This window comes from Artemia sp. Qi Xiang Cuo, chromosome 2 (genome assembly GCF_049724085.1).
Source record: "Artemia sp. Qi Xiang Cuo chromosome 2, ASM4972408v1, whole genome shotgun sequence".
Classification (NCBI taxonomy): domain Eukaryota; kingdom Metazoa; phylum Arthropoda; class Branchiopoda; order Anostraca; family Artemiidae; genus Artemia; species Artemia sp. Qi Xiang Cuo.
In genome coordinates, this window is record NC_142795.1 from 69186001 (window position 1) to 69212387 (window position 26387).

General features: G+C 34.3%; 1 protein-coding gene across 1 annotated transcript in view; it reads right to left on the bottom strand.

Moving 5' to 3' along the window:
- LOC148955547 (uncharacterized) overlaps positions 1-25734 on the bottom strand; it is a 52855-nt gene extending 27121 nt beyond the window's left edge. Inside the window, exons 1-3 of the mRNA XM_089108244.1 lie at positions 25696-25734; positions 3516-3679; positions 371-524 (exon numbers count right to left, since the gene is read on the bottom strand). Coding sequence (XP_088964370.1) covers positions 371-524; positions 3516-3636 — 275 coding nt within the window. The 5' untranslated portion in view covers positions 3637-3679; positions 25696-25734. The remainder of the gene's footprint in view (positions 1-370; positions 525-3515; positions 3680-25695) is intronic.
- Between the last annotated feature and the right edge of the window lie 653 nt (positions 25735-26387).

Genomic DNA, 26387 nt, shown 5'->3' on the forward strand with positions numbered 1-26387 from the left:
ACTTCTGAAGCGAAGGATCTGATTCTAGGCCCACTCCAAAAAACACTCAGTCCCCTAAAAATTTGCAAACAATGATCTACTTCTATTAATTTTGTGAAAACCTAAATACTACCAGAGTAGTAAATACAAATTACATATTTTCCAAATTACATACTTTACTCCCCCCCCCACCCCTAATGTACAAATACACAGTCCAAATTACACATTTTCCATCTATTCTGTCACTTCTCTTTGTCTTGTGACACGCAAAGCTAAAAGAAACTGACGAAAAAAAACCGGTTCTATAATGCGTCATTGAATGAACAACTTGAATGGTAGGGGCTATATCATAAAAGTACCCTAAATACTACCAGAATAGTAAATACAAAACCTGAACGGTGACGAAAAGACTTTGCCACAATCTTTCTCTTCACATATATACATAAGGAATGAGGGCCCGTGAATTCTCTGATGTCTTTTCAATTCTGACGTTGTGTAAAAACGTTTGACACAGTTCACTTCAAGGCATGAAAAGGCAGGAGCATCTTGAAAAATAAAAAATGGTCAAATATGCATTCTCTTCTATTATTACTATAAAATTTCTATTCCTTACTATTAATTGATGCTATTAAAATGCTATTCATTATAAATAAAATATATAAAAATTCTATTTTCTATTATTGCTATTCCTTTTATTACCATTATTTTATTACTATTTCTAAAGAATAGAAGATAAGAATTTACAAAACAGCTACGTTAATTGTTATCCATCATATAAAAAAAAGATAATTGAATGCATATGATTTTCCTTTTTCTAGTGTTGCTTATTTTTTCGTTCTTTTCTTATTGGCTTATTTTTCTTAATTTCACCTGATTACGCAAAGCGCCGCATTTGCAAACAGGTCCAAACCTTAACATTGGGACAAGGAGGGGAAGCAAGATAATTTTTCCAAGAGATAAGGTGGAAAATTCAAAACAAATCTACTTTTAAGCCATATTTTCCAAAAGTCAAGTTTGCCTTATAACCAGTTTAACAAATTGCACCAAGAACAGGGTTCTTCCATTACCAAGAATGTAATGTCTTCCAATATTGACTTATTTATTTTTTATTCGTTGTTTTACCCACAAAAGCAGAAAAAAACAGCATTGTGGAGTGCAAACGATAATGAAATAAAGGAAAACAGAAAATGGTATAAAAATGACTCGACACAATGTAGAACAACAAATCATGCAGATCAACTTCTACTATAAAAGCTTAATGCAGCACCAAGCCGCCTGAGGCCAACACAGCTACGCATGCTCGTCCTCCATCCCCGTCTATTCAAAGCCTCCCTCTTTACACCCTCCCATGAAGTTCCCGTTCTCCTTAAATTTTTCTTTATGAAAGAGTCAAGGGGGACCAACTTCAAGGAGGACAAATTAAAAAAGAAAATTACACTCAGAAATAAAGTTCAGGCTACTCATACAGAGAGCTTCATTGAGGCCATTTATTTGAGATGGTATATCAAAAGGGTCAAACTTGACCATTAATTTATTGTTTTGGTACCAATGTGGTAGAAGCAAATACAGCATTGTCAGTATCCCAAGCGTAGGGTAGTATCATGCCTTTTTTTTCCCGAAAAAAAAAGAAGGATAGCACTTGAAACGTAAAGAATAAAAGGGGAGTAAAACTGCGGTACAGACTGCAGACACCCTTTTGATCACATATCTTTTTTTTTGGGGGGGGGGGGGGACAATTGTTTGATGCGCTACGCATAAATTTTTATCTGCTTTATATATCAGGATTGGACGAGTAGAATTCGAGATTGGCTACTCGAGCCAATCCACTGAGGAAGAGCGAGAAAGTGTATCATCTTGAAGACCTAAAGTTGCTACCAAAATTACAGGCAACTTCTAAGAGTGGAAACTGGCACAAGTTTAAAAAAAAAAAAAAAAAACACCAGTGCCATCTAACTTTAGTGTTTATGTTTTTCACGTTTCGTAATTATGTTTTTTTAAGCTGAGATCAGAAACTTATAAAAACAGTAATTTTGCTTTATTATTACAATTAAAAAACGTTAAGCAACACCAAACGCTAGATGGCGTTGGTGATTTTTGTCAACAATAGCACTTTATAAGTTACCCATACTCTTTGGTGGCTAGTTGGTAACGACTCTTAACACTTATAAACTCATATTTTGAAGGGTTCATCATCGGACCAAAGGAAGCTAACTGATGCTTAAGTATAGAAAAATTACTAATTAGGCTTGTATGTCTACGGCTTAGTAGAAGAACGTCATCAGCATATGTAATATACGACAAGCTGACTCATCAATAAAACACTGAAACTGGCTAGGTTCGCGAGAATGAAGTTAACACATATTTAAATATACTATGCAACTAAACAGCTCCTTGACGAACTGCTTTACGAAGAGAAAGCAGGTTTGAAAGCTCTCTTTTCCAGTTCCAAAACATCAAAAACAAGCCAAAAATGGATTGCTGCACGTGCTTAGAAGAAGCCTTTTTTTCATTAACATTATCCTATCCAGTGGCGCACAATTTAAAATTTCGTCTTCTTTATTTCAAGTTAAAGGTTAATTTCGTTGCAGGACAATAATTTTTAATTCGGTTTATTGTACGAAATATACCCTCAAAAAAGGTATCTTCCAAATCGAGGGGGTAAATGCCCCCTTCTCCCAATTGACACCACTGTGTAGACAGCCTTGATATGATCAACCCTTGAGTTCAGTTACTTCATAACTATAGTTGACATTAAAATTAACCTGCAAAATCCCATGTTATGCAACTGACATCAAACGTCACAGATAAGCCATCTATCTGGATAGTTTACAAAGGTTTGGCGTGTGGAATTCCAATAGAGGATTGGAAATAAGCTGATGACTTGGGAATTTTGCAAATTGATATTAAAAGCATCTAGTAAGGGCTTTGGTTAGTTTGAAACCCCGACAGTGTGACAACATTAAATTTAAATGGTATTAGAAACTGTAAATTCCGAAATAGAAATATATGATGAAATCGTGAATAAAATTAATTCCATGGGCCCCTCAGTCTCTTGTACATTGATTTTAGGTGTCTCCAAAAGCCCTATAAACCTGCACTGCCATTTTTTGCCATAGATTTATCTTTGTAAAATATTTATTCTCATCCCTAAAGGTCAATCTGGGTACATCTATATTTGGTATTTTTTCTTTACATAAGATTCATTTAAAGCATTCACAGGGAAGGTTTTCCCTGATATAACATATTCTCGATAAAAGAGCCTTTTCCCAAGTATTCAATATTCGGGTCTGTACACCTATGTCTGTTCCCTTTAGGTCTCCAGAGCTAAGAGAAATATGAATCCTTAAAATCATTATATTCTCCTCAAATTTTTCTCAAAATTATATTATTTCAACAATCTCCTATGTTCATGTCTTTGCGTGATTGGTTTGTAAGCAATGTCTGAAGCATCACGCTGATTCCCTAATCTAGAAATTAAATTATTCACATGAAATTAGTTGACTATCTAGAAAACAAGAACTAGTCCCAAAACTTACCTTTGCAGTGAAATTTCTGTACATGCTGATTCAGAGAGTAAATACTTCTATATGCTCTATTGCAGCCCTCATGTTTACACTGGTATGGACGAATATCGGAATTCGTATCTCTTCCTTCCATAGATTCATGAATCGATTGAAAAATCACATTCCAAAGTAAACGTCTGCAAAATTAACGTTGATCATTTCGAAGTTCAATTGACATGAAAAAATAAGGAGAGAAATTTGTCTTTTCAATGTTCGATTATCATATACTAAACTTAAGATAACTTATCTGATTATTAGAGCACATTCAAGTTAAGCAATCGCTGACCATTATTCAAGCGCCATCTTTTAAGTACTTTTGGCCCCTGGATAATGTATTACAAGGATTCTATGATGGATTACTTAAATGACTTTAAGATACATAACTTAATATGGACAACCTACTTATTTGTTGACTGGACATGCCTCCATTATGCCCTTATACTAAAAAGGTTCTTCCAATAAAAACAAAAAGAATATTCAATAAAATTCTCCGAATATTTCATGTGAAGCTAGAAGGAAAGTGTAGCAAAGTTTGTTTGAATTCTTGAATTTGGTAGTTAAACTTATACAGTTTCAACCAATCAATCTTGGGCTGCCACAATTTTTTTTTAATCCACGATAATTCGATTACAATAATGTTTTAATAAAAATAAGGTTGAAACATTAAAAATGAGCAGCACACAGTTCAAAACTTACATTTTTAGAATCTAAGATTTCAAAAGTTTGCAGAAATTTCTCTTGCCTGTTGGTGAGGCAAAATCTTCCCTCCAATACTGAACACCATCTCAATACGAGCTAATGAGGCTGGGGTGCTCATATATTCATGTGCTAAAGAGGTCTAAGCAGGACAGTCTTTTTATTGAACTCAATGAACATATGGTAGCTCTTCAGGTTCTTTAAACAAAGTTTGCATATGGATGAAAAGAGCAAAGTTGAAACCTAAAACTAGCAAAATTTATTGCTTTGCAGATGACGCAAGATATACCTGCAAATCTAGCTCAAATAAACCAACTAGTGACATTTCCAAATATTTGTAGGATTCTAACACTAAAAGCACAAAATTGATGCAAAAAAAGGATGTTCTCTTGAGAGCAGAAGATACCATAAGTAGCCATGCAGAAGAAAAAATATGATAGTTTACAACGTTCCATATTGTCTTCCCCCAGACGTGATGTAAATAATATTTGGTATACAATTATAATCCTAACACAACTTTTTCAGTAAAGCAATAGTTTTTAGAACTCTACAAACATTGAGAAACTTCAAAACTCAACTTATTTGAGCTAATTAGGTAGTTATAGCTTGTGTAATCTCCTAAGCAATCATTCTTGTGTATTTTAAGTTTTGACTAAACTTTTTACTTAAATACAAAATAAATAGTTTTTAATTAATTATTCTTATTTCCTTTTTTGATTTTTTTAAGATACCTATAATAAACCTTATAAAAAGATCATTATCAAACTTGAGCAATGAAACAAAAGAAGTCCAAATGAGGACTTTTTTCCTTACGATTTTCCTTAAAATAAGGCTTTAAAAACATGTTTTGCTTCCAACCTCCCATAACCGTTCTTGGAAAATTATGTGCAACTTTGTCACATAGAGTCTGAGGGGTAAATTATCGCTAGTATCCTTTAAAAGTTTAAAATAAAAAATTTAATTACTTTCATGAAAATGAAAATAAACATTTTTTCTGCATTATACGTTTTTATTTTTTCAAAACACGTTTTTGTTTTTACTTACTAAGAAGACTGTAAGGGGGTGTATGCAAAAGAAGGGATCGTATATATCTGGTCAAGGGTTTTCTATCATGGATACTACAATTTTTACACTTGTTATGCTCCTCATCTTTTCCACTCCAGATATGGAGCCAAAAGGTGTCATTTTTGATGCTATATGATACTTTACAATGGGGTTATTAAGACGAACTGATAAAAAACTCGTAGACGTGAGTAGTAGATTTTAAATAAGTCACTAATCCTCTCTGTGCGATCACTGCTAGAACTACCAAAAAGAAAAAGAAAAAGTAGACACAATAGTTCTAACCATGCAAAAAAGGCAGCTTCCCTTATGTTTTAAGAAGATGGACAGGGTCAAAACCTCCAGTTTAGAATTTTAGACCCTAGCAGATTGATTGGCTATTTTAGAGTTTGTATTTCCTGGTCTTTTAATCCCCTTTTAGTAAAAATGGAAATTTTAGGGTACAAAATGGTATAAGTGGCATTTTGCTATGATGTGGCATCTTGCATTACTTGAAAAGGGCCCTATGGCTCAACTTCGGGTCAAATGAGCTCTCTCTAAACATTCTACAGCCACTGGCTTGATATTATCACCCCCGGGTAAAAGAAGGGGGAAAAAAGAGAAACATCAGTGCCAACCATGCAAAAAAAAGATTTCCATTGTTGTTCAGGGTAGAGGACTGTAAGTCTCCAGTATACGGTTTTCGACAATGATGATTCGAATGGTGCAATTTTTATTTCGATCAACCATCATTTTGAAGAACTTAACCTCTTTCTCAAAACACCCAAAAACTTGCTTTTGCAATGAGCTTTTGCTATGAAGTCAGATCCATTTAATAGTTATCATTCATGAAATAACTTTCGATAAAAATTTCTCTCACTAGGCAGTTTCTTAAATCACGCTCTTAAGCTTTCAGTTACTATGGGCTACGGTTTGCTCTTTACTAGGTTGCTGCAATCTTGCTACTTCAAAACTTGGCATCACTTTCTATAGGCTATGATTTTTTTACCTACAAAAGGGACGTTTTAATTGGAGTAGCAAATAGCTATTTTCAGCTTTCTAATCATCCCTTTTTCTCTACACAGACTGGAAGATTCAAAGGTAACTCTTAATATAAGGCCCTTTCTGGCGATGTTGTTAATGAACAATCTGTTCTGGCGAGACATCGTTGATCAACAATCATGATCTAGTGACCAACAAAGGTTTTGTTGGTCAATTTCTTAATGAAAAAACTGATAACTGAAATCGTTGTTTATAAAACTTGTTTCAAATTTCAGTGGAAAATTTCAAGGATGAATATCGTGGGGGAAATCTGGTTTTGTTCTTACCTAAAACAAGAAATGAGAAGATACTTTCTTTTGAATTACCCCCCTCTTCCCTCTCCAAAGGGTGCTGAAGAAATTTTGTTGTATTTAACTGGAATTTTTGGAATTTGATCAGAAATCGAAGCAGTGCATAAACAGTGAAAATTAGAAGAGTAAGTATGAGTTTAATTGAAAATAGTAAAACAATGTTCCAATGTTTCGAAAATATTGCCTTATATTTACGACAATAACCAAAAATTATATTCGCACGAGAATTATTGTTGGTCCACAACTGTCGATAAACAAATCTGTTTTCGCGATTGTTGATCAACAATTAAGTCACCATAAAAGGCCTATAGATCGATTATCTGCTACTTCACTGATCTAAAGACAAGGACGGCTGCCACTAGCCTTAGTCTTCCTTCTCTTAATGGGGAAATATAATTTGTGATTTACTAAAATTGACACACACTATTTGAAACCCCGATTTTATTCAATTTTTTTATGAAAATAAGTAACTTTGGGGATTTGAGGAATAACACACTCAGTTTTCACTTAGGCAAAATTAACATTATTAAATTATAAATAGGGATTGAGAGGATGGTAGCCCTTTTTTGCATGCTATAAGTTAACATTATTCCCAAGTTTTATTTAGAAAGAAACTCTTTTTTTTCTTTTTAATACCATAAAAGACCGGTTTTTAGTCCCTTTTAGAAGAGGGACCTCACAAGCTACAACCATTCAAAATCCTCTGGTAAAAAAAATACTTCAAGGCTACTTGTTAAAGCAAAATTTCCTGTTTTTTTAGTCACTTTTTCAAGCGGAATTTACTTGCAATTGCAGAATCAACTGGGCATGTTCCTTGAATCAATACAGAAAAGGAAGTTTTTTTTTCTTGAGCAACTCTAAGTATACATTTACAGGCATGGGTTAAACATCTTCACTATACCTGTGGAAACTGATACTTTATAACATTCCTCTGTTTAGCAACCCTAAGATAACTTAGACGAAAATCAGACCACAAAAAAAACGAAAACACTGAAAAAGTGGCAAAAGTGAATCTTCAAATGGGCAATTGACTATTCGAGAGCTTTTTGAAGATCTAAAATCTAGTATGGGTCTATGCAAAGCATTTTAACTATAATATGCAAATGAGACAAGTGAGTACAAGAATTATTCCCAGACTTTTGAGTGTCAAACAGAAGGGAACTTGTGTGTCAGTTCAGTTATAGTCAGAACATATTTTACCAACAGGCTAATTTCCTGGATTGGAACCTGATTTCATCGATTACGTTCAGCTTGTTGTCTGCTAGAACAACCCACACGCACAGTGGCCTAAAATTTATGTACCAGTAGGCATCTGAATGTAATATTTTGTAATATTTTGGCAATTTGTGGCAACATTTGGTTGCCACAAGGTATTGAACGCATTTAGCGATTAATATACTATAACGAGGCTAAAGGTTTAATTCTAATTGAATAAATAAAATTTGAATAGTGTAATATGTATTTTCATTTCAATGCTGTAATAACTGGAAAAGAGAATATTTGTAATATAATTCGCTTTCAGTGAAGCGCCAATGACGCACTAGGCTTTATATTTTTAAAGTTAGGAAAGGAGGCAGTAGCTAAATTCTTGTTTACAGTGAAACTAAATTTGTCGTGAACGGCCTTGGGAAGAATTAAGGTTAAACTAAAGATTTGATTTATAATAATGACAACTGCTCAAAAGCCAATCAGTTCAAAATTTGATTTTACTGTAATTTCATTTTCATTTTCAATGTTGTCATAAGTACGTAAGAAAATGTTCGTAATAAAGCGCCATTTTCAGTAAAGCGCCAGTAGGTTTTAGACTTTTACAGTTAGGGAAGGAGGCAGTACCTATAGTCTTCTTTGAATTGATTTTGTTCGTTTCAATCTTGATTCGCATTTTTAATTAAAGCTTTATTCGTTTCAAGGTTTATGTATTCATTTATGTACAGTAGATGTTGTATGTTTGTTTGCTATGATTCTTTATTAAATTTCTGTTCGTTTTGAGCTTCATTTTATGCTACAATAGTAAAATATTTCTGTTCGTTTTAAGCTTAATTTGCATATTCAATTTTAGCTGAACTCGTTTTAAGATTTATTTATTCATTTATATTAGTAGAACAAAAGACTAAAAACAAAACCAGAAGAATGGAACAACAAGAACAGTGCAAGAAGAGATAAGAAAACTAGAAACAATGTTTTTTTTTATAAAAAGAAAAACAATTGACCCCCTCCCTCTCCCGCACAAAAAAGCAAACCAAATGTATTTAAGCTCTTTCAACCCCATCCAGGTAATAAGAGTCCAGCCTAATGCAGGTTAGATTTAATTATTTTTAGTTTTATTGACAAGCAATTTTGATTTTCCCCTTCTCTTCTTCACTTGATTAGTTAAAATTCCTTTTTTTCTTATTGTTAGACGTTTCTGTTCTTTTCTGGTTTTTATCGGCATAGTGCATGCCTGGTTTGACGCATCTAAGGATATTAGTGGTCTTTTTTTATCTTTCCTCGTCCTTTTCAATGGCCGGCTTTTACCCCCCCCCCCCCAGAAAAAACACCCCGTGGAAAACAGCCCCCCGCGGAAAATGCCCCACAGAAAAAAAGACAGAAAATAACCCCCTCCCTCGAAAAATATCACCCTCATGCAGCTGGTTGGTTTCCAATCCCTTTGGACTTCAAAAAAAGGACTAGAACTCTATTTCTGAGTTACTGAGCACAGTCCGAAGGTGGAGGTGTGGATAAGGAAGGAGCAATCCCCCTCCTGTATAGAATAAATTCAGCTCATTTTGGGGTTTAATGCTATTCTTTACTTTCAGAATAACATCGCAGACCAGAAATGTACCCAGAAATCATAAAGGAGCAGATATCAATTTCACATTTTTTATGCTCGTTTTTAAAAGTTTCTTTTGTACCCCTCCCCCCCCAAAAAAAATAAATAAACAACCGAGGAAATCTCTATTAATAAGGACGCTTACGACAAGTTCCTTAACATGTTGCATATAACCAACAATCAACACTTGTTCCCACAAATTTCTCTAAAGCCTGATGCGGACATTAGAAAATGAAAAGACCGGGACCTAGATAAATTTATCAAAAATATTATCAACCGAGAAAAAAACTGGACGAGTGAATAAGGACGCTAAAGTGCAGCAAGTCATAGAATTTGTCAAGGAAGAAAAATTATGACCTTGAAAAGATTCGCGATGCCCCCCCCCCCTCTTCGACGTGAGGAAATACGATACAGACTGTGGATGAATTTGGATCAGGAAAAGTGGCTACCTTCAGAAGCATGTACTTTCCAAAAATTCCTTAGGGATAAGTACAGCATTCAGGTTTGGCATGACGTACATCTCGCCCACCCTGATACTCTTGATCCTCAGGACTACGGGTTTAAGTCCGATTCCTTTGATTTGGGGGTCAACCGGATTGGAGATTTGCTCTTATTTAAAAGACAGAAAAGATGATAAGGTGCAATATAACGGATGGCTTCAAATTCAATGAACTCTGGTTGCCATATGTGTCTATATTAATTTGTTTACTGCATAATATATACAAGTATTACTCTACAATTGCTGTTTTTTATTGTATAATGGATTAAAAATTTAAAAGATGATTTGCTCTCTAGATGTAGGATAGTTTGAACTTAGTTAGTTAGGATAGTTTGGATGCATAGAGAAACACCATGAGTGAGTTCCGACCCTTAACTGCAGTAAAGTCAGCCTTAGTTCTCACTACAGTTCTGTTCAAGGGATAAACAGGTCCAAGCACTAAAGGCTAATGCATGAATATAAGTTAAACAAAATGTTGCCTTCTTACTTTAAAATCATTAATTGCTATTAATCATTTATTTATACGCTAATTCATTAATATTTTTTCCATATGCATATTCTAATAATATTTATATCACATTATTATCTATTATAGCATAATAATGTTATTGCATTATCATTACATATAATAATTATTATATTTATACTATTATGTATACTACTACTACTACTACTAACAACTCATCGCAACACCAAGCCGCCTGAGGCCAACACAGCTACGCACGCTCCTCCTCCACCCCAATCTATTCAAAGCCTCCCTTTTTACACCCACCCACGAAGTTCCCATTTCCTTTTATTCTTTCTTTATGACGTCCTCCCACCCATCACGGGGACAACCTGCTTTCTGTTTAGCCCTAGATGATTGGCCGAAAAGAACAATCTTCGGCAATCTGCCATCCTTCATCCGCATAACATGCCCTAAACACCTCAACTTTTCTTTCATTATAGACCAAGAAAGCGGTATTGAACCACATTTTTCATAGAGCCAACTGTTTGAAATAAGGTCAGTCAGCCGGGTACCCAGAACAATCCTTAAGCAATTTCTCTGGAAAACATCTGGCAAATCTTCATCCGCTTTTCGGAGCGTCCATGCTTCAGAGCCATATTTGACCACTGTCATCACTGTAGCTTCTAAGATTCTAATCTTGGTTTGCACTATTATGTATACATTAATTATTTACCGCATTATTTAGAGATTCGTTTAAGGATCTGATCACGCTTATGTAGAGAAACCGAATTCACAAGAATGTTATGTAAATTGATAAAAAATATACAGCAACGACAACAGTCAAAAAGTTCATGGTAACGAACTGTAAGTAAGGACCGACTCGGCTTAATAGTAACCGAAGCTCTAAGAAACGCAATTTTAATATTAATAGATGCATGAAACAAATCGAATGCTTATGATTTCAAATATATAAGATTCATAAGGTTTAGTGGTACCCATCAAAAGTTACCTGCCTGAGAAAATTTAATAAAACATAAAATAGAGAAGAAAGAACGAGGACAATAAACAGCCAGTGAAAAATTTGAAAAATTATGCAAATATTTCGGTCAAGATCGTCCCATTGGTGGATGATAAGAAACTTTTCACTGTTCTACCCTACATTCTAAAATTGAGTGACAAACTGAAAAGAATCCTTAAAAAATATAAACTTAATGTCACCTTTAAAAAATCAAATACAATACAGAGCTTTTTCAACACCCGGCAAAGATAAAACCAGCCCCAGTCTGGGTAATGGTGTTTGTAGAATTTCCTGTTCTTGTGGCTGTTTTTATGTTGATAGAACCCAGCAGCAATTAGGGGAGAGGTTATCGGAACATGGTCCTCAATCGACAAGGCCATGGGCATACGCCAAAAGCCTGAGGTTTTTGATTCCGCCTTGGCTAAACATTTGTATGACAATCCACACCATTTCATTTTATTTGACACCTCGATTATTGCTCCCGTTAAAGGTCTCATGCAAGTTTTCAGGGAGGCAGTTTAGATAGAAAAAAAAGCACATTCACCAAAAGGTAGCTCTCAATAGAGACACTGGGGAGACTTTTCTAAGTCCCATTTATGATGAAATTATTAATTCTGATCGCTTTACATACATCCACAAAATTATGTTGTGCAATCAAACATAATCTCTGAAAATAATCTACCTGGAAAGCGATTAGCCTTTAAGAGTGCTTTAAGTAAGATGAAATTGTGAAATGCCATTTAGAATTATGTTTTTTATTCAGTTACCCTTTCACCGTTACTGAGAAAGGGTCATCCCATTTTAATTTTGTGTTAAGGTTAGGTTTTTTAATTTTTTATCAGTTTTATTCTGCACTGATGACGGTCAAGTGGAGATCTTGACCGAAATATTTGTGTAATTTTTCACTGGTTGTTTAATGTCCTAGTTCTTTCTTCACGATTTTATGTTTTATCATGATTAGCCAATGTGGTCTCAGAAATTGTTTGAGAAAATTTAACCGACTTTTGAAACAGGGGGAGGAACACCCCCTAAAATTCAAGGGGTATTAATGAAAATCACACCATCAGATTCAGCATACCAGAGAACTCTACTGTAGAAGTTTCAAGCTCCTATCTGTAAAACCGTGGAATTTTGCTATTTTGCCAGAAGACAGATGACGGATGCGTGTTTGTTTTTTTTTTTCCCCAGAGGGGATCGTATTGAAATAATGGTCCTAGAATATCGTCAGAGGGTTTTCAGGAACAGTTGAATACTTTTCAAGAACATTAGAATACTAAACTGGAGAGTTTAAAATTTGATAAGATAGAAGATGGATGGAATATTTTTTTTAAGAGCGTTTACTGAAAGACGAGGGCCATTTAATTAGTATAGGAAGTTTTTTTTTAAAAATTGCTAAGAGCCAGTGGCAGATCCAGAGGGGGCGAGGGGGCACGCGCCCCCCTAGCGTAGTCTAAAGTAGTGTAATTTACTTAATTAACTCAAGTTTGCTTTAATTGGAGTTGCTGCTAACGCAAGTTTATCGGATCAACCCATTTTGCCCCCCCCCCTAATTTTTTTTTTCGGATCGACCTATTTTACGCCCCCCTAAAAAAATTCTGGATCCGCCCCTGCTAAGAGCTTTAACGTACAGATCAAGGTAATAAGGAGGGGGCAACCCTCATATACGGAATAAATTTGTCAAAATTAATATGCAAATTTTGTTTTAATTTTTCATGTACGGTGAGCCAAATCCGAACCTGCATTAGTTGAAAAACGTTCAGACATTAAATAAAAAAAAACAATTTTTTTTACTGAAAGTAAGGAGCGAAATTTAAACTTAAAACGAACAGAAATTATGCCGTATATAAAAATGCTGTCCCCTCCTCAACACCTCGATCTTTACCTCGACACCTCGAGCTAAAGCTTTCATTTTTTTTAAGTAGAGTTGTGACAAAGAGTCAGACTATAGTGTAAAGAGCGAGGCGTTGAGGAGAAACCAACCCCTTTCATATACGGAATAATTTCTATTCTTTTTAATTTTTAGTGTTGTTCCTTACTTTCAGTTTAAAAAAAACGTTTTTTTTTAATTTAAAAAATAAAAGCATATTGCCTATTGCTGACGAATAGCAGTTGTTTTTCAGAAGTAAACAGACATTTTTCGGGGAGGCAAATTTTCTCTGGGGGAATTTTCAGTGGCGGGATGTGGGGGATGCCCCATCTTAAATACTTCGCTCTTTACGCTAAAGTATGACTTTGTATCCTAATCCTTTACGAACAACAAGTGAAATAGAAGGTTCGTTAAGTTAGAATAAGAAGCTTTTTGAAAATTCTAAATAACGTTAGTATGAAGAGCGAAGTATTGTGGAGGGGTATCCTCCTCATGGTTCTAGGTGTTTACCGCCCCCCCCCCCGAGGAAAATAAGGCTTTCAAAATTTGAGAATATTATTTGAGTTTTTTTCATAGTGGGAAGGAATTTTGGTACTTGTGTATTATGCACCACTCACTCAAGTTTACGCTGTGTAAAACTCGAGAAAAAACCGGTGTCTTCGTTAGTTTCTTTCTTTCTTTTAGCTTAGCGCGAAACAAGACAAAGACAAGTGACAGAATAGATGGGAAATATATAACTTGGGCTATATATTTGTACATAAGGGGGGGGGGATAAAGTATTTAGAAAGTTTGAAGTCAGAAAACAATTCTTACTTCATAATGTGTAGAATAATTGTACCTAACACATTTTGCATGCATACCCGCTATACTTTACCTCCCCCCTCTAACGTGCAAATATATAGCCCAAATTCGTCAATGGCCTCAGGCGGTTTGGTGCTACAATGATTTGTAAGTAGTAGTAGTAGTAACATTGAATATCATGAATATTTTAATAAGAAATACTAAATCATTGAAAACAACAGTGCCGACCGGGAAGTATTAAGGTTTCTGCCAATTTTTCATGTGGAAGTGTTCTGGTGGAATTATCTGGGGGGTATTTTGCGCGTATTTTTATTTCTGGGAAATAATTTCGACAGAAGGGGTCATTTCTGGAGTGATTGAGAAGCCTATTAGACATTAAACTCTTATTCAAATGAAAGAATGCCAAGGAGAATTTTTCAGGCTGAATTGTCTGCAAACAGTTTTACAGGGAGGGGTAATCTCAGCGAGGATAGAACTGTATGGAGGGAATTTGACGAGGGGGGGGGGTTACTTTACATTGGATGAAATTTTACCAAAGGAGATTTCCGTGTGGGGGAGGGTTGCCCCCTCCGTATATGAAAGGTGTCCCCCTCTTTAATACATTGCTCTTTACGCTAAAATTTGACTGTTTGTCCCAATTCTTTAAGAGCGTTTACTGAAAACGCAGGCTTTTTAATTAGAATAGGAAGCTTTTTTAAAAGTGCTAACAGCTTTAGCGTAAAGAGTAAGGTAATGAGGAGGGGGCAACCTTCCATATAAGGAATAAATTAATTAATTTGCGATAATAAATAAATAAAATTAATTTGCGAACCTGCATTAGATGAAAAACGTTCAGAAATTAAATACGAAAAACAAGTTTTTCTTAACTAAAAATAAGGAGCAACATTATAACTGAAATAACGAACTGAAATATTTCCGCATATGAAAAGGGGTTGTCCCCTCCTCAACGCCTCACTCTTTACACTAAAGTTTTTATTATTTTAAAAAGAAGAATTGTGACAAAGATTCAAAATTTAGTGTAAAGAGCGAGGCGTTGAGGAGGGAACAGCACCTTTCATATACGAAATAATTTCTGTTCGTTTTAAGTTTTAGTGTCATTCCTTACTTTTAGTTAAAAAACTTGTTTTTGTTTTTTTTATTTAATTCAAAAAAGAAATGCCTAATGCCTATTACTTACACATAAAATTCGTTATTGGGATGTAATTTTTTGGGAGGCGAATTTTCTTTGGGGGAATTTTCAGTGGTGGGATGTGGGGGACCCCATTCCTAAATACTTCTCTCTTTATGCTAAAGTATGATTTTGTATCCCAATCCTTTACAAACAAAAGTGAAACACAAGGTTCGAAAAATTAGAATAAGATAGCTTCTTGAACATTCTAAATAACGTTAGCCTGATGACCGAAGTATTGTGGAGGGGGTACCCTCCCCATATTGTAATAATTTCTGTTCTTTTAAGTTTTAATTTTGACCCTTACTTTCAGTTGGAAAAACCTGCTTTTTTTATACAATCACTCAAGGGCACAAACAATTCTCAAGGGAAAACATTGAAATGCAACTGATTTCACACTTTGGATGCATGAGCTAATTGCATATAGGCAGTTAGATTGCCTCTGCATCCCCTTTATCAATGTAGCGATAATCAGCTATGCAAGGGTGTAATGTGACGTAAATCATGCAAATAAGGTTCAAAATTTTCCTGGGGTTCTGACCATAACTGAGTTTGCACAGAACTAAAGAATAGAAAAAAAAAGTTTCTGTATGTCCACATCTGCCTTACTCTTCAGATTTAGCACCATACAACTTCTGGCTCTTTCCAAAAATAAAAAACATGCTAAAAGGAAAACGTTTTGACTCTATCCCTGACATTTAATCTTGTTTTAAAATGTTTTACAAATAAGCTAAAAAGCTATAAGCGATATTAGACTGAATGAGAGAAAAGTTAAAACTACTTAGGGCTGCATATGGCAAGTAATATTTAGACCTTTGCATTAACCCAACACACCTTCAAGTCTCGAAATGAAGTTTTTGAGCACATGTTTTAAATGCTAACTCTAATCAATTACAAGTCCTAGATACTTCAGAGTGTTCACCCAAGAAGTTGACAAAATATTTTGAAGAACCAGCTTAATTCACGTAAGGACATAAGTTTGATTGTCTATAGAAAATGACAGACTTGGTTTTAGATAAAACAAAAACAATAAAAGTTGACAAGGATCAATCAATTTGCAGAGTTGAACTTCCCAACAAGCTCCCTATCATTTTTCTTGGAGACCTAAGTTTCTACATCTCCTCCAGAATCAATATTGAGATGCAGAATTGATAAAGTACACCAAAGTAGCACTCATACTTCCAACCTCTTATAAAGTCCGCATCCTGAAAGGGAGGAGGGTAAAGGTTATAGATAGGCTATATATGCTGCTATGAGTTCTGAGTTTACACAAAAATTGTCAGCTGACAATGATGTGAGTGCTGCAATGATTATCAAGGTTTTTGATAAATCACCATCAGATGATGAACTTTATAGGTAAAACAAAAGAGATTGCCCCTCAGCAAATTGACATTTATAGCCACTTTTTGGTGTTAAACATCATTTTTTGTCCAAAGATTGAAAATGCCAGGAAATGCAAATTCTAGGATAGCCAATTCATTTATCATGGTCTAAAACCCTAAACAGGAGATTTACAACCTTCCATCTTGAAAAAAAAGCTCTATTGCATGAAGATTAAGTATTACAGTCATGTGAATACTGCACTGACTTCTGTCTTTATTCATAAAACACCAGCTGATAATGACATGAGTGCTGTAGTGACTAGATATTGTACCCCAGCTAAGTGTTGTTTTCGGCCATTTTGTGCAACAAGACCTCAATTTTCCCCAAAGTAAGGTCAAAATGCCAGAGAATTCAAAATAAAAGATAACCTATCAACTTTTCATGATTAAAACTCCTGACTGGGGCTCAGAGCCCCCGACTTGAAAAAGAACAAAATTGCTTTTTTGCATGGTTAGCATGCAGTTCATTATTTATTTCTAATCCTTTTTTCTGCCAGAACTTGTAGGTGACTACAACTTGCTATATTCAGTGAAGTAAAAAAAGATATTGCTGTTTACACTTCAACTATATAACTTGCCCTGACATTTGTGCCAAATGACAGTAACTTTCCAATGAATGTTTGAAAATGTGAATCAACTGAATAATAACGAAATTATGAAATCTGTGGCTAATAGAGCACAAAATCATTTGCACACCTTATATTCAGGCCTGGATTTACACATGGATCCTCTAGACCTGGGCCTAGGGGCACACACTGCCAGGAAGTGCAATAAATTATCACAGTGATTTTTTTTTTTTTAGCAAAAACTGGACTAATGTGATTTATCATCAAAGAGCTAGGTGCACTCCCTTGCCATGCTGCCTATTAAAAAATAAGTGATTTTAAAACAACATAAAAACTCTGTAGCCACTTACAAACTGTCAGATGTCTCCCAAAAATAGCAGCTGAGAGTTCAGTATGACTTCTCTTTTTCATTACTTTTGGCTCATCAGTTGTGTTCTGTTCATTGCTTCCACTATCCCAGAAAATCTTACAAAAACAGAGCAGCAAAAACGCTTGGGCCTAGAGGCACCACAGCTTTAAATCCAGCCCTGCTTATATTATAGTCTCCACAGTCCAAAATACTTAGCCAGAGGTTTACAATCTCCCTTTTATACACTCCCCCTACCAGCCTCCTTAGTAAGTGAACACTAAACAAACACTGTTTTGAAAAAAAAATTACTACCTAATGAAAAAAATATCATATGGAAAAGTTTAAGGGAGGTAAAAAATAAAACCTTTGTTTAATGTCACATTTTAACAAAAAAAATATATTGACTTCTTAAATTCCAATGCCTACATTAAATAAGAATCTTTTTGTAAGGATTATTGTGTCTTTTGAAAAAAAAGGAAAAACAATGACACATTTGTTTAAAAAAACCAAGCTTTTCACAAAGAAGTAAAGAGTCAAGTTGAAAATTAAAACAAACAAAAAATTATGGCTTTGCAAATAACACAAAATCTATCTGCAAATAGTTTAGATAAACTGGCTTCTGATACTTTCCAATATCTATAGAATTATCTAAACTATCACTTTACTTAAAACTATGTGGCTTAAAATATTTAGAGTACTATAATTGTATGCTAAAAATTATTGAATCATGGCTTAAAAAGGGCTGTTAAAAGACTATAAATTAGTATTTAATTTTCTGCAGGCTACTATAGACTGTGCGTGAAAATTAAACTTTAGCTTATCATCAACCAACACTCCTAGATCTTTTTCACCATAACTACAAATGATTGGATGTTTTGAACCACTGCTGTATTCCATAAAATACTGGCACAGAAGGTTATTTGCACCAAAATAAATGACTCTCCATTTCTGGATATTAAATTCAAGTTGCCAGGATTTTGCCTACTTTGACAATGCAGCAAGATAAGCCTGGATGGTTATGGTATTTTGAAGGGCATGTGCACTGTGAGTAATATGTGATATAGTTAAAATACAAAAAGATAAAATTCCTTCTTTCTAAAGATAATTCCGACATAAATTAGGCTTCCCCTAATTAAGTTCAAATCCCGTTTCCAAGAGTCTAAATTCTTAATCAGCAAAAAAGAGAAACTGCGTTTCGGCCTCAGCCAAACAACGACGCTATTCGGTTTTTAATTTCGCTAAGATAATTGGTAATAAAAAAAATGATAGATACAAAGTTTCACAGGAAGCTTAAGTTATAACGTTTAATCATCAGAAATATTTAAAGCAAATTATTGGATGGTTAGTGAGCATAATGAAGTGAGTTTGCAAACATAACTACAAGGTAGCAGCCCCCTCCACAGGACTTGGGCCAATCTTGAAAAAGCTAGTAGAGCACAGAAGCTGTATTTGTGTGATATAGTGAAAAAAACTGTTTTTCGTTTCAATTATGGATTGTCTCTATTGCCATCATCATTATTTTTGAAAGCCAATTTTATCCTTGCCTTTGTTGTTGTCAGTTGAATGGAAGCACTGTTGTACACCTAAATGTAAGTCTCAATAAAACTATTGCTTTTCTAATTGTGTTAGTTTTATTTTATATGTCTGTATCTAATTGCATGGCAGGTAATTAGTTCGTAGGTCTCCATTGGTAGCGCTCCCAGGAATCTGATTTCTACATAACATTAGAAGTAATCGCCATGGCGATAACCTGAGGAAGCGAGGTTACGCTCCCGATTTGATAGTTGGAGAATTTCTAACCTACTATAGCTACGCATTTTGTTTTCTCGCTTTCAGCAAGTGGTGCAATCGGTACACCGCTTTTAATCATAGTATTACATCTGTGGCCCCAGACTTCATTGCCACATTTGACACATCTTAATCGCCACAGCTTTAAAGAATAATATTACATATGGCACAGTCTTTAGCGCTATAAGTGGCGCTATCAGAAAACTTATAAGGTATAAGTTCACAGCTTGAAAGCACGATATTACATTTGACGTGGTCAATCTTTATTACCACAATTAACATAGTCCAGTTTATTTTCTTTACTGCTACACATGGACAGGATTGATTATTTTGGAGTTTTCTGCATACAAGCAAATTTTATTCTCTATGATTGAAGGTACACTGTAGTTAAAAATATAAAATAAAGCTGGATCCAAAACTGTTCCTTGGGGAACTTCACTTTTTACATTTGCTGATTTGGAGAAGAAGATTGATCTGTTGTCTCCAAATACCCTTATCATCTGCTTATTATTGGTAAGAAATTGCATTATCCAGTTAACAACATTAATTGATGCTCATTGCACAGAGTTTAGTCTCCTGTGGCAAACTTTATCAAATGCTTTGAGCTTTGACTAGATCCAGTAATAGCATGTCAGCAGGAGATCCCTCATCCATAAGTTTTGAGACATGCTTGTATAGATCAATGAGGTTAGTATCAACTGATTGTTAACTACAATTTTTCTCCATATTTTGAAGTAAGAATTGTTTTATTAACATGTTCCCTTCTTAAGAGCCCTAATTGTGTATTAATACTAAAATTCTTACTTTATAACATGCACCACATTTATATGTGCATTATCATTTTTCTTTCTATAATAATTTGCATTTGAAACTCATTGAAAATAGTGATTTTTATCTAGTATTCACCAAAATCACTTATGCTAAACTAGATATCTTGAGTCTACATGGCATAACTGGTTTTACAATAGAAATGATAACAAACAAATATATTATTAGGTCCATACATAAGGAATGGGGAGGGATGGAAAAAATGTTTTGCAGTTCCTATTATTGACTTACAAATAAAGTGAACATACCACTCAATGCCTTTTTTATGCTGTTTATAAATACAATAATCATTTTGCAAACGAATTTTACCCCAACCCCTATATATACCAATTCAGGGTATATATGTGTACATTAGAGGGGGGGGGGGGTGGTTGGTAAAGTTTAAAATTACCTCTTATTTGCATCAGAAATAAACTTTAATGTGCAAATATATACCCTGAATTGGTATATATAGGGATGGGGATAAAATTCATTTGCAACAAAAATTATTATTATATTTCTAAAGAGCATAAAAAGGCATCAAGTGGTATTTCCCTTTATTTGTAAGTCAATATATGAACTGCAAAATATTTACCAAGGGATGCATGTATGATAGTTTTGAACATAGCCTAGGGCAATATATAAGACCATCAGGGAGGGGTAGGCAGGGCGTCACAAGACTCATTTCATTGGGGGAGGGACGATCTTTGTAAATTTTACCGAATCACTACCTGATTTATGTCAAATTTTCTACAGAAATCAAGAATTTTGCTAAATTTTGGGCAATTTTGCAAAAATTTCTGCCAAAACTTTTACCTTCGACGAAAATTTTATTGAATGCCAAAAACGTTAAAGGGGTGGCGTGTCCCTCCCCCCCCGGGATGCCCCTGGGGGTAGATTGTCATATTTTTTTTTATCATAAAGAGCATAAACTTAGAAATATACAAATTACCTTTTGTATTATGTCTCCTTCTGGAGAGCCACTATTCTGCAATTTGGTAAAATTCTGCTTTAGCTACTTTTGGCTATATTGGAAAGGGGTTAGGTTAGGAAAATGAAACTTTCAGGTATGGGTCTACAGGCTAAAGTATGTTCTGGGAAGGTATTTTGAAGTACCTACCTCCACTCCTCCCCCTCTATATAACGTAAATTATTGCACATTACTAGTTATTTTGGCTAATATTTCATCCTATATTACTATCATAATTATAAATCACTGCTTACCTTACACAACTTCAGCTTTTAATCTTGTTAATGAAAATATATTCCACAATCCTATTTCCATTTAATTTTCTTCCCATAGCTGATGTTGGTTATGGTATAATGGAACCAGATTTGTGATGTCACAAAACTTTGCTTATCATAACCTCTTAAGGGTAGCTTGCAGGTTGAGGAGACAACAGTGGAACTCATAAGCCATTTCAACATTCTTAATTAGTGAAAGGTTTTTACCTTTCACAAAAGAGTAAAACAATCCAAATCATTTTTAGAGGACAAATTATGTCATGGGACAATGTTTTTGAAACCCCCTTCACCCCAAACTCAAACTTTTCTAAAATTCTACTTTAGAAGCTCTTAAGAATTTCTAAAGCACTAATAGATAGAGCACTACAAACATCAGAATCGACTTTAGAGGGCAAATTATGTAATGGAAAGATGTTTTTGAAATCCCCCTTCAACCCAAACTCAAAATTTCCTAAAATTCTAAGCACTACAAACATCAGAATCAACTTTAGAGAACGAGTTAGGTCATGGGAAGATGTTTTTGAAATCCCCCTTCATCTCAAACTCAACATTTTCTAAAATTCTACCTTAGAAGTCTTTATAAATATTTAAAAAGCTTCTAAGGTAGAAGTTTAGAAAATTTTTAGTTTGGGGTGAAGGAGGATTTCAAAAACATTGTCCCATGGCATAATTTGTCCTCTAAAAATGATTAAAATGAAGTCCTCAAAAATATCTTCTAGGTTGTAGCTACTGCTGCAACCATGATAAAAAGTATTTAAACTACAATTTTAGAAATTTTTGAGTTTGGGGACAAGGGGATTTCAAAAACATCTTCCCATTACATAATTTGTCCTCTAAAAATGATTTGGATCTTTTTACTGGCCTAGCCTATCTCTTGTCAAAACCTTTCACTAATTAAGAACGTTTAAATGGCTATCCTTAAGGGGTTATGATAAGCAATGTTTTGTGACATCACAAACCCAGTTCCACTATACCATAACCAATGTCAGCTATGGCGAAAAAATTAAATGGTTATTAAATGGAAATAGGATTGTGGAATATATTTTAATAAACAAAGTTAAAAGCTGAAGTTGTGTAAGGTAAGCAGTGATTTATAATTATGGTAGTAATATAGGATGAAATGTGGGGTAAGGTTTAAATTAACAGACTTATCAGATAGGCTAGATAAAAAAAAAACAACAACATACCATTAGCATCAGAATTTCATCCTGAGTCCAAATATAACACTCATTTCTGTCACAAATTATTTTCAAAATTATTTCTAAGCTTCTTTAAGTCTCTTCAATTTTCCTGTTTTTTCACAAAAACGTCATGGTGGCAATTCAATTTGAAAAATACTAAATTTTGCGAAAACCTGCAATTTGAATTGAAATATACTAAATCTTGTTGAGCAGTGATTTGAAATGAAAAATACTAAATCTTACTGAGTGGTGATTTGATTTGAGAAATACTAGACAGTCTGAATAATTCATTTTTTTTTGGGGGGGGGGAACTTACCACTAGCTTCAGAATTTCATCCTGAATCCAAATATGACATTCATTTTCATTGCAAATTATTTTCAAAATTGCTTCTAAGCTTCTTTAAAAATAGCAAAACTTCTTTCATCCAAACAAACACTTTATGGTAGCTTTATATACAGTTTTACAAATATCAAATAAATAGCACTTAATATAAACAAACTAATCACTCTTTCTGATGTACTAGGGGTGTCAATGTCTGGTGCTCTAGGGGCCCTATCAATTCCAGGGGGATAGAGCTTTGCAGCTTCAATCAAAAAATTATGAAGTCAGTCTTTTCGCTCAAAATTTTTCAGAAATAAGAAGCACAACACATACTGCTCCATGTATGCAGTTTGCATCCCTGGTCTTTTATAGTGCTTTTTGAAGCATCTCTGCAGACTTTCTATATTTTGAGTATGAATGGAACAGTCCTGTGGATCAACAAAATTGGCTGATTTTTTACTGTAAATAAGGCTTCCAGGCTTAATATGTTTTTTAATAATAGGAATTAAAGTTTCCTTGTTTCTTTGGAGGCCTTCTTGGCCATCAGTCATGGCTATAATAATTTTTCTTTTGCTCTCTCTCTCTCTATTCCACCAAAACCCAAACTTGCTGTGAAATCCTTCTCCTGTTGTACTTTCTTCTTGCCATTAAAGTTTCATTGATTTCAACTTCAACACCCTGCCCTCCTATAGTTTCTTGGTTTCCTTTCCAAGCCATCAGAACTTCTGAGCAAAAAAACCTCCAGTAAAAGCTTGTTTTTTTACTTTATCTGGAGTTCCTCAAAAACCATTTGATGGTCCCAATGATCCAACAGAAAGTGATTTATAAATATCAGGATTTGATGAGGCTTAATCTAGGCCTGATGCAAGAAACTCCCTTTTCTATTGGATACTGAATAGCTGCAAATTCTTCTTTTTTTGGTCTTTGGGATGACATAGATCTTGCTGCATTTCTACATATTTTCAGATATGTAATAGTTGCATGGTGTATTGCAGCTTTTGCACATTACTAGTGATGGTAAGACACCATGAGTCCTGAAAAAGTTGTTGCTTGCTTCATCAATATTTATAAATCTGTTAATTGCAGCATAGTATGACATTTCAAATGACTGGCACATAGACATTTTCTAATAACTGGCAATATATAAATCAGAACAGTTGAAAATGATATTTTTCTATTTGAGTAATCTGAATTTTTTCTAGCTTTCAGCTTAAATATCACCAAAGTCCAAATTCTAAACTGTATATTAGTTCTGAATCAAGAACAAACTAAACAGGGAAGACCTATTTCTCAAATCAAATCACTGCTCAACAAGATTTAGTATTTTTCATATCAAATCACTGCTCAACATGATTTAGTATATTTCAGTTCAAATTGCAGCTCTCTGCAAAATTTAGCATTTTTCAAATTGAATTGCTGCCATGACGTTTCTGTGAAAAAAAAACAGGAAAATTGAAGAAACTTAAATAAGCTTAGAAGTAATTTTGAAAATAATTTGCAACAGAAATGAGCATTATATTTGGACTCAGGATGAATTTTGATGCTAGTGGTATGGTTTTTTTTTTTATCTAGCTGATTAATCTGTTAGTGTAAACCTTACCCAAAATGTGAGCCAAAACAACTAGGTAAATATTTACCAAATCATATTATTGAGTTATGAATAAAGTGAGCATACCAGTTGATGCCTTTTTTATGCTCTTTCTAAATATAATAATCATTTTTGTCAGAAATGAATTCTACCCCCACCCCTATATATACCAATTCAGGGTATATACTTGCACATTAGAAGGGTGGGGGGAATGTTTAAACTTACCTCTCATTTACATCAGAAAAAAATTTACCCCCACCTCCCTAATGTGCAAATATATACCCTGAACTGTATAAATATGGGTGGGGGTAAAATTCATTTCCAGCAAAAATGATAATTATATTTGTAAAGAGCATAAAAAAGGCATCAAATGGTATATTCACTTTATTTGTAACTCAATAATATGATTTGGTAAATATTTACCAACAACTAAGTAATACAACATGTGCAATAGGTCTAATTTGCATTATATAGAGGGGAGAGGAGTGGAGGTAGGTACTTCAAAATACCTTCCCAGGACAAATTGATAAATTTCTACCAAATCATATTATTGACTTATGCATAAAGTGAATATACCCCTTGATGCCTTTTTTTATGCTGATTACAAATATAGTAATCATTTCTATTGGAAATGAATTTCAACCTCCCCCTATATATGCCAATTCAGGGTATATATTTCTACAACCTAACCTAACCCTGAATTGGCACATATAGGCGGGGGGACTGAAATTCATTTCCGATAGAGATGATTATTATATTTGTAATCAGCATAAAAAAGGCATAGAATGGTGTATTCACTTTATTCCTAACTCAATAATAGGATTTGGTAGAAATTTACCCATAAATTAGCCTGTAGACCCATCCCTGAAAGTTTCATTTTCCTAACCTGTCCCCTTTCCAAGATAGCCAAAAGAAGCTAAAGTAGAATTTTACCCAGCAATTTTACTGTTCCTGCACAACTGGGAGGGAAATGAGTCTTCAAGCTGTTTCTGACTAGCAACTAGGCTACATAGAAAGGAATAGGCAGCAGAAGTCAATTGAAGGTAGGCTAATTCAAATCAACAAAGTTTGAAAAGCCTAGAGCAATATCTGGCCTAATGGAGGGGGTGCAAAGCTCATGGTAATGACTACCACATTTTGAAATTTAAATGGGGTACTATTAAAATACTGCAATTTTGACATTCTTTCATCTGATTAGCCTATAGCCTATCCCTATTCTTCCTCACCTTAAAAACAAATTATAACCAAGGTTTTGACTATTTAAAAAAATCGCGCGTGGACACGGTTGCCATACTTCAAGAATGGAGACTAAAATCCTAAAACAACGGCTAATGAAGGAAAAAATTATAAATTTTATATTTGTCTGCTAGTTGTTATTAACTTGTAAGTTTTTTTAATTGTTAGTGGTGTTAGTATTATGTAATTGCTTTTTGTAGACTTTCTTTTAAAAACTAGGATACTAATTTTATTTGGAACCTAGTGTTTATGCGCTTTTTTCGTTTGAGTTTTCAAGCTAATTTTAGGATTAAAAAAACATATATAAATATTATTTCAAAACTGCTTTAACTCTTTACTCGGGTGGGATATCCCATAACTAAAAACGCTTTTAAATAAAACTATTTCAGATAGGAACTTGTAATTTAGCTTTAAGCAAATACAATCAAATACAATATGTTTAACACAAAAATGAATTATCTAGATACATTCTGGACATACTTCGTTGAGGTGGTCCTTGAAGCACCCCTTTTTGCAGATTCTGCAGACCCTAGTCATCTTCTGGTCAGCTGAAAGAGGACAGAGACTGCAGCGCTGAAATTTGCGGCCAGAATGTGAAAGTTCAGCGTCTGAACTACTTGTATTCTTGATTCCAACAATATTGAACACCTAGCTTTCGATGTTCTCTAGGAAGGGATTGGAT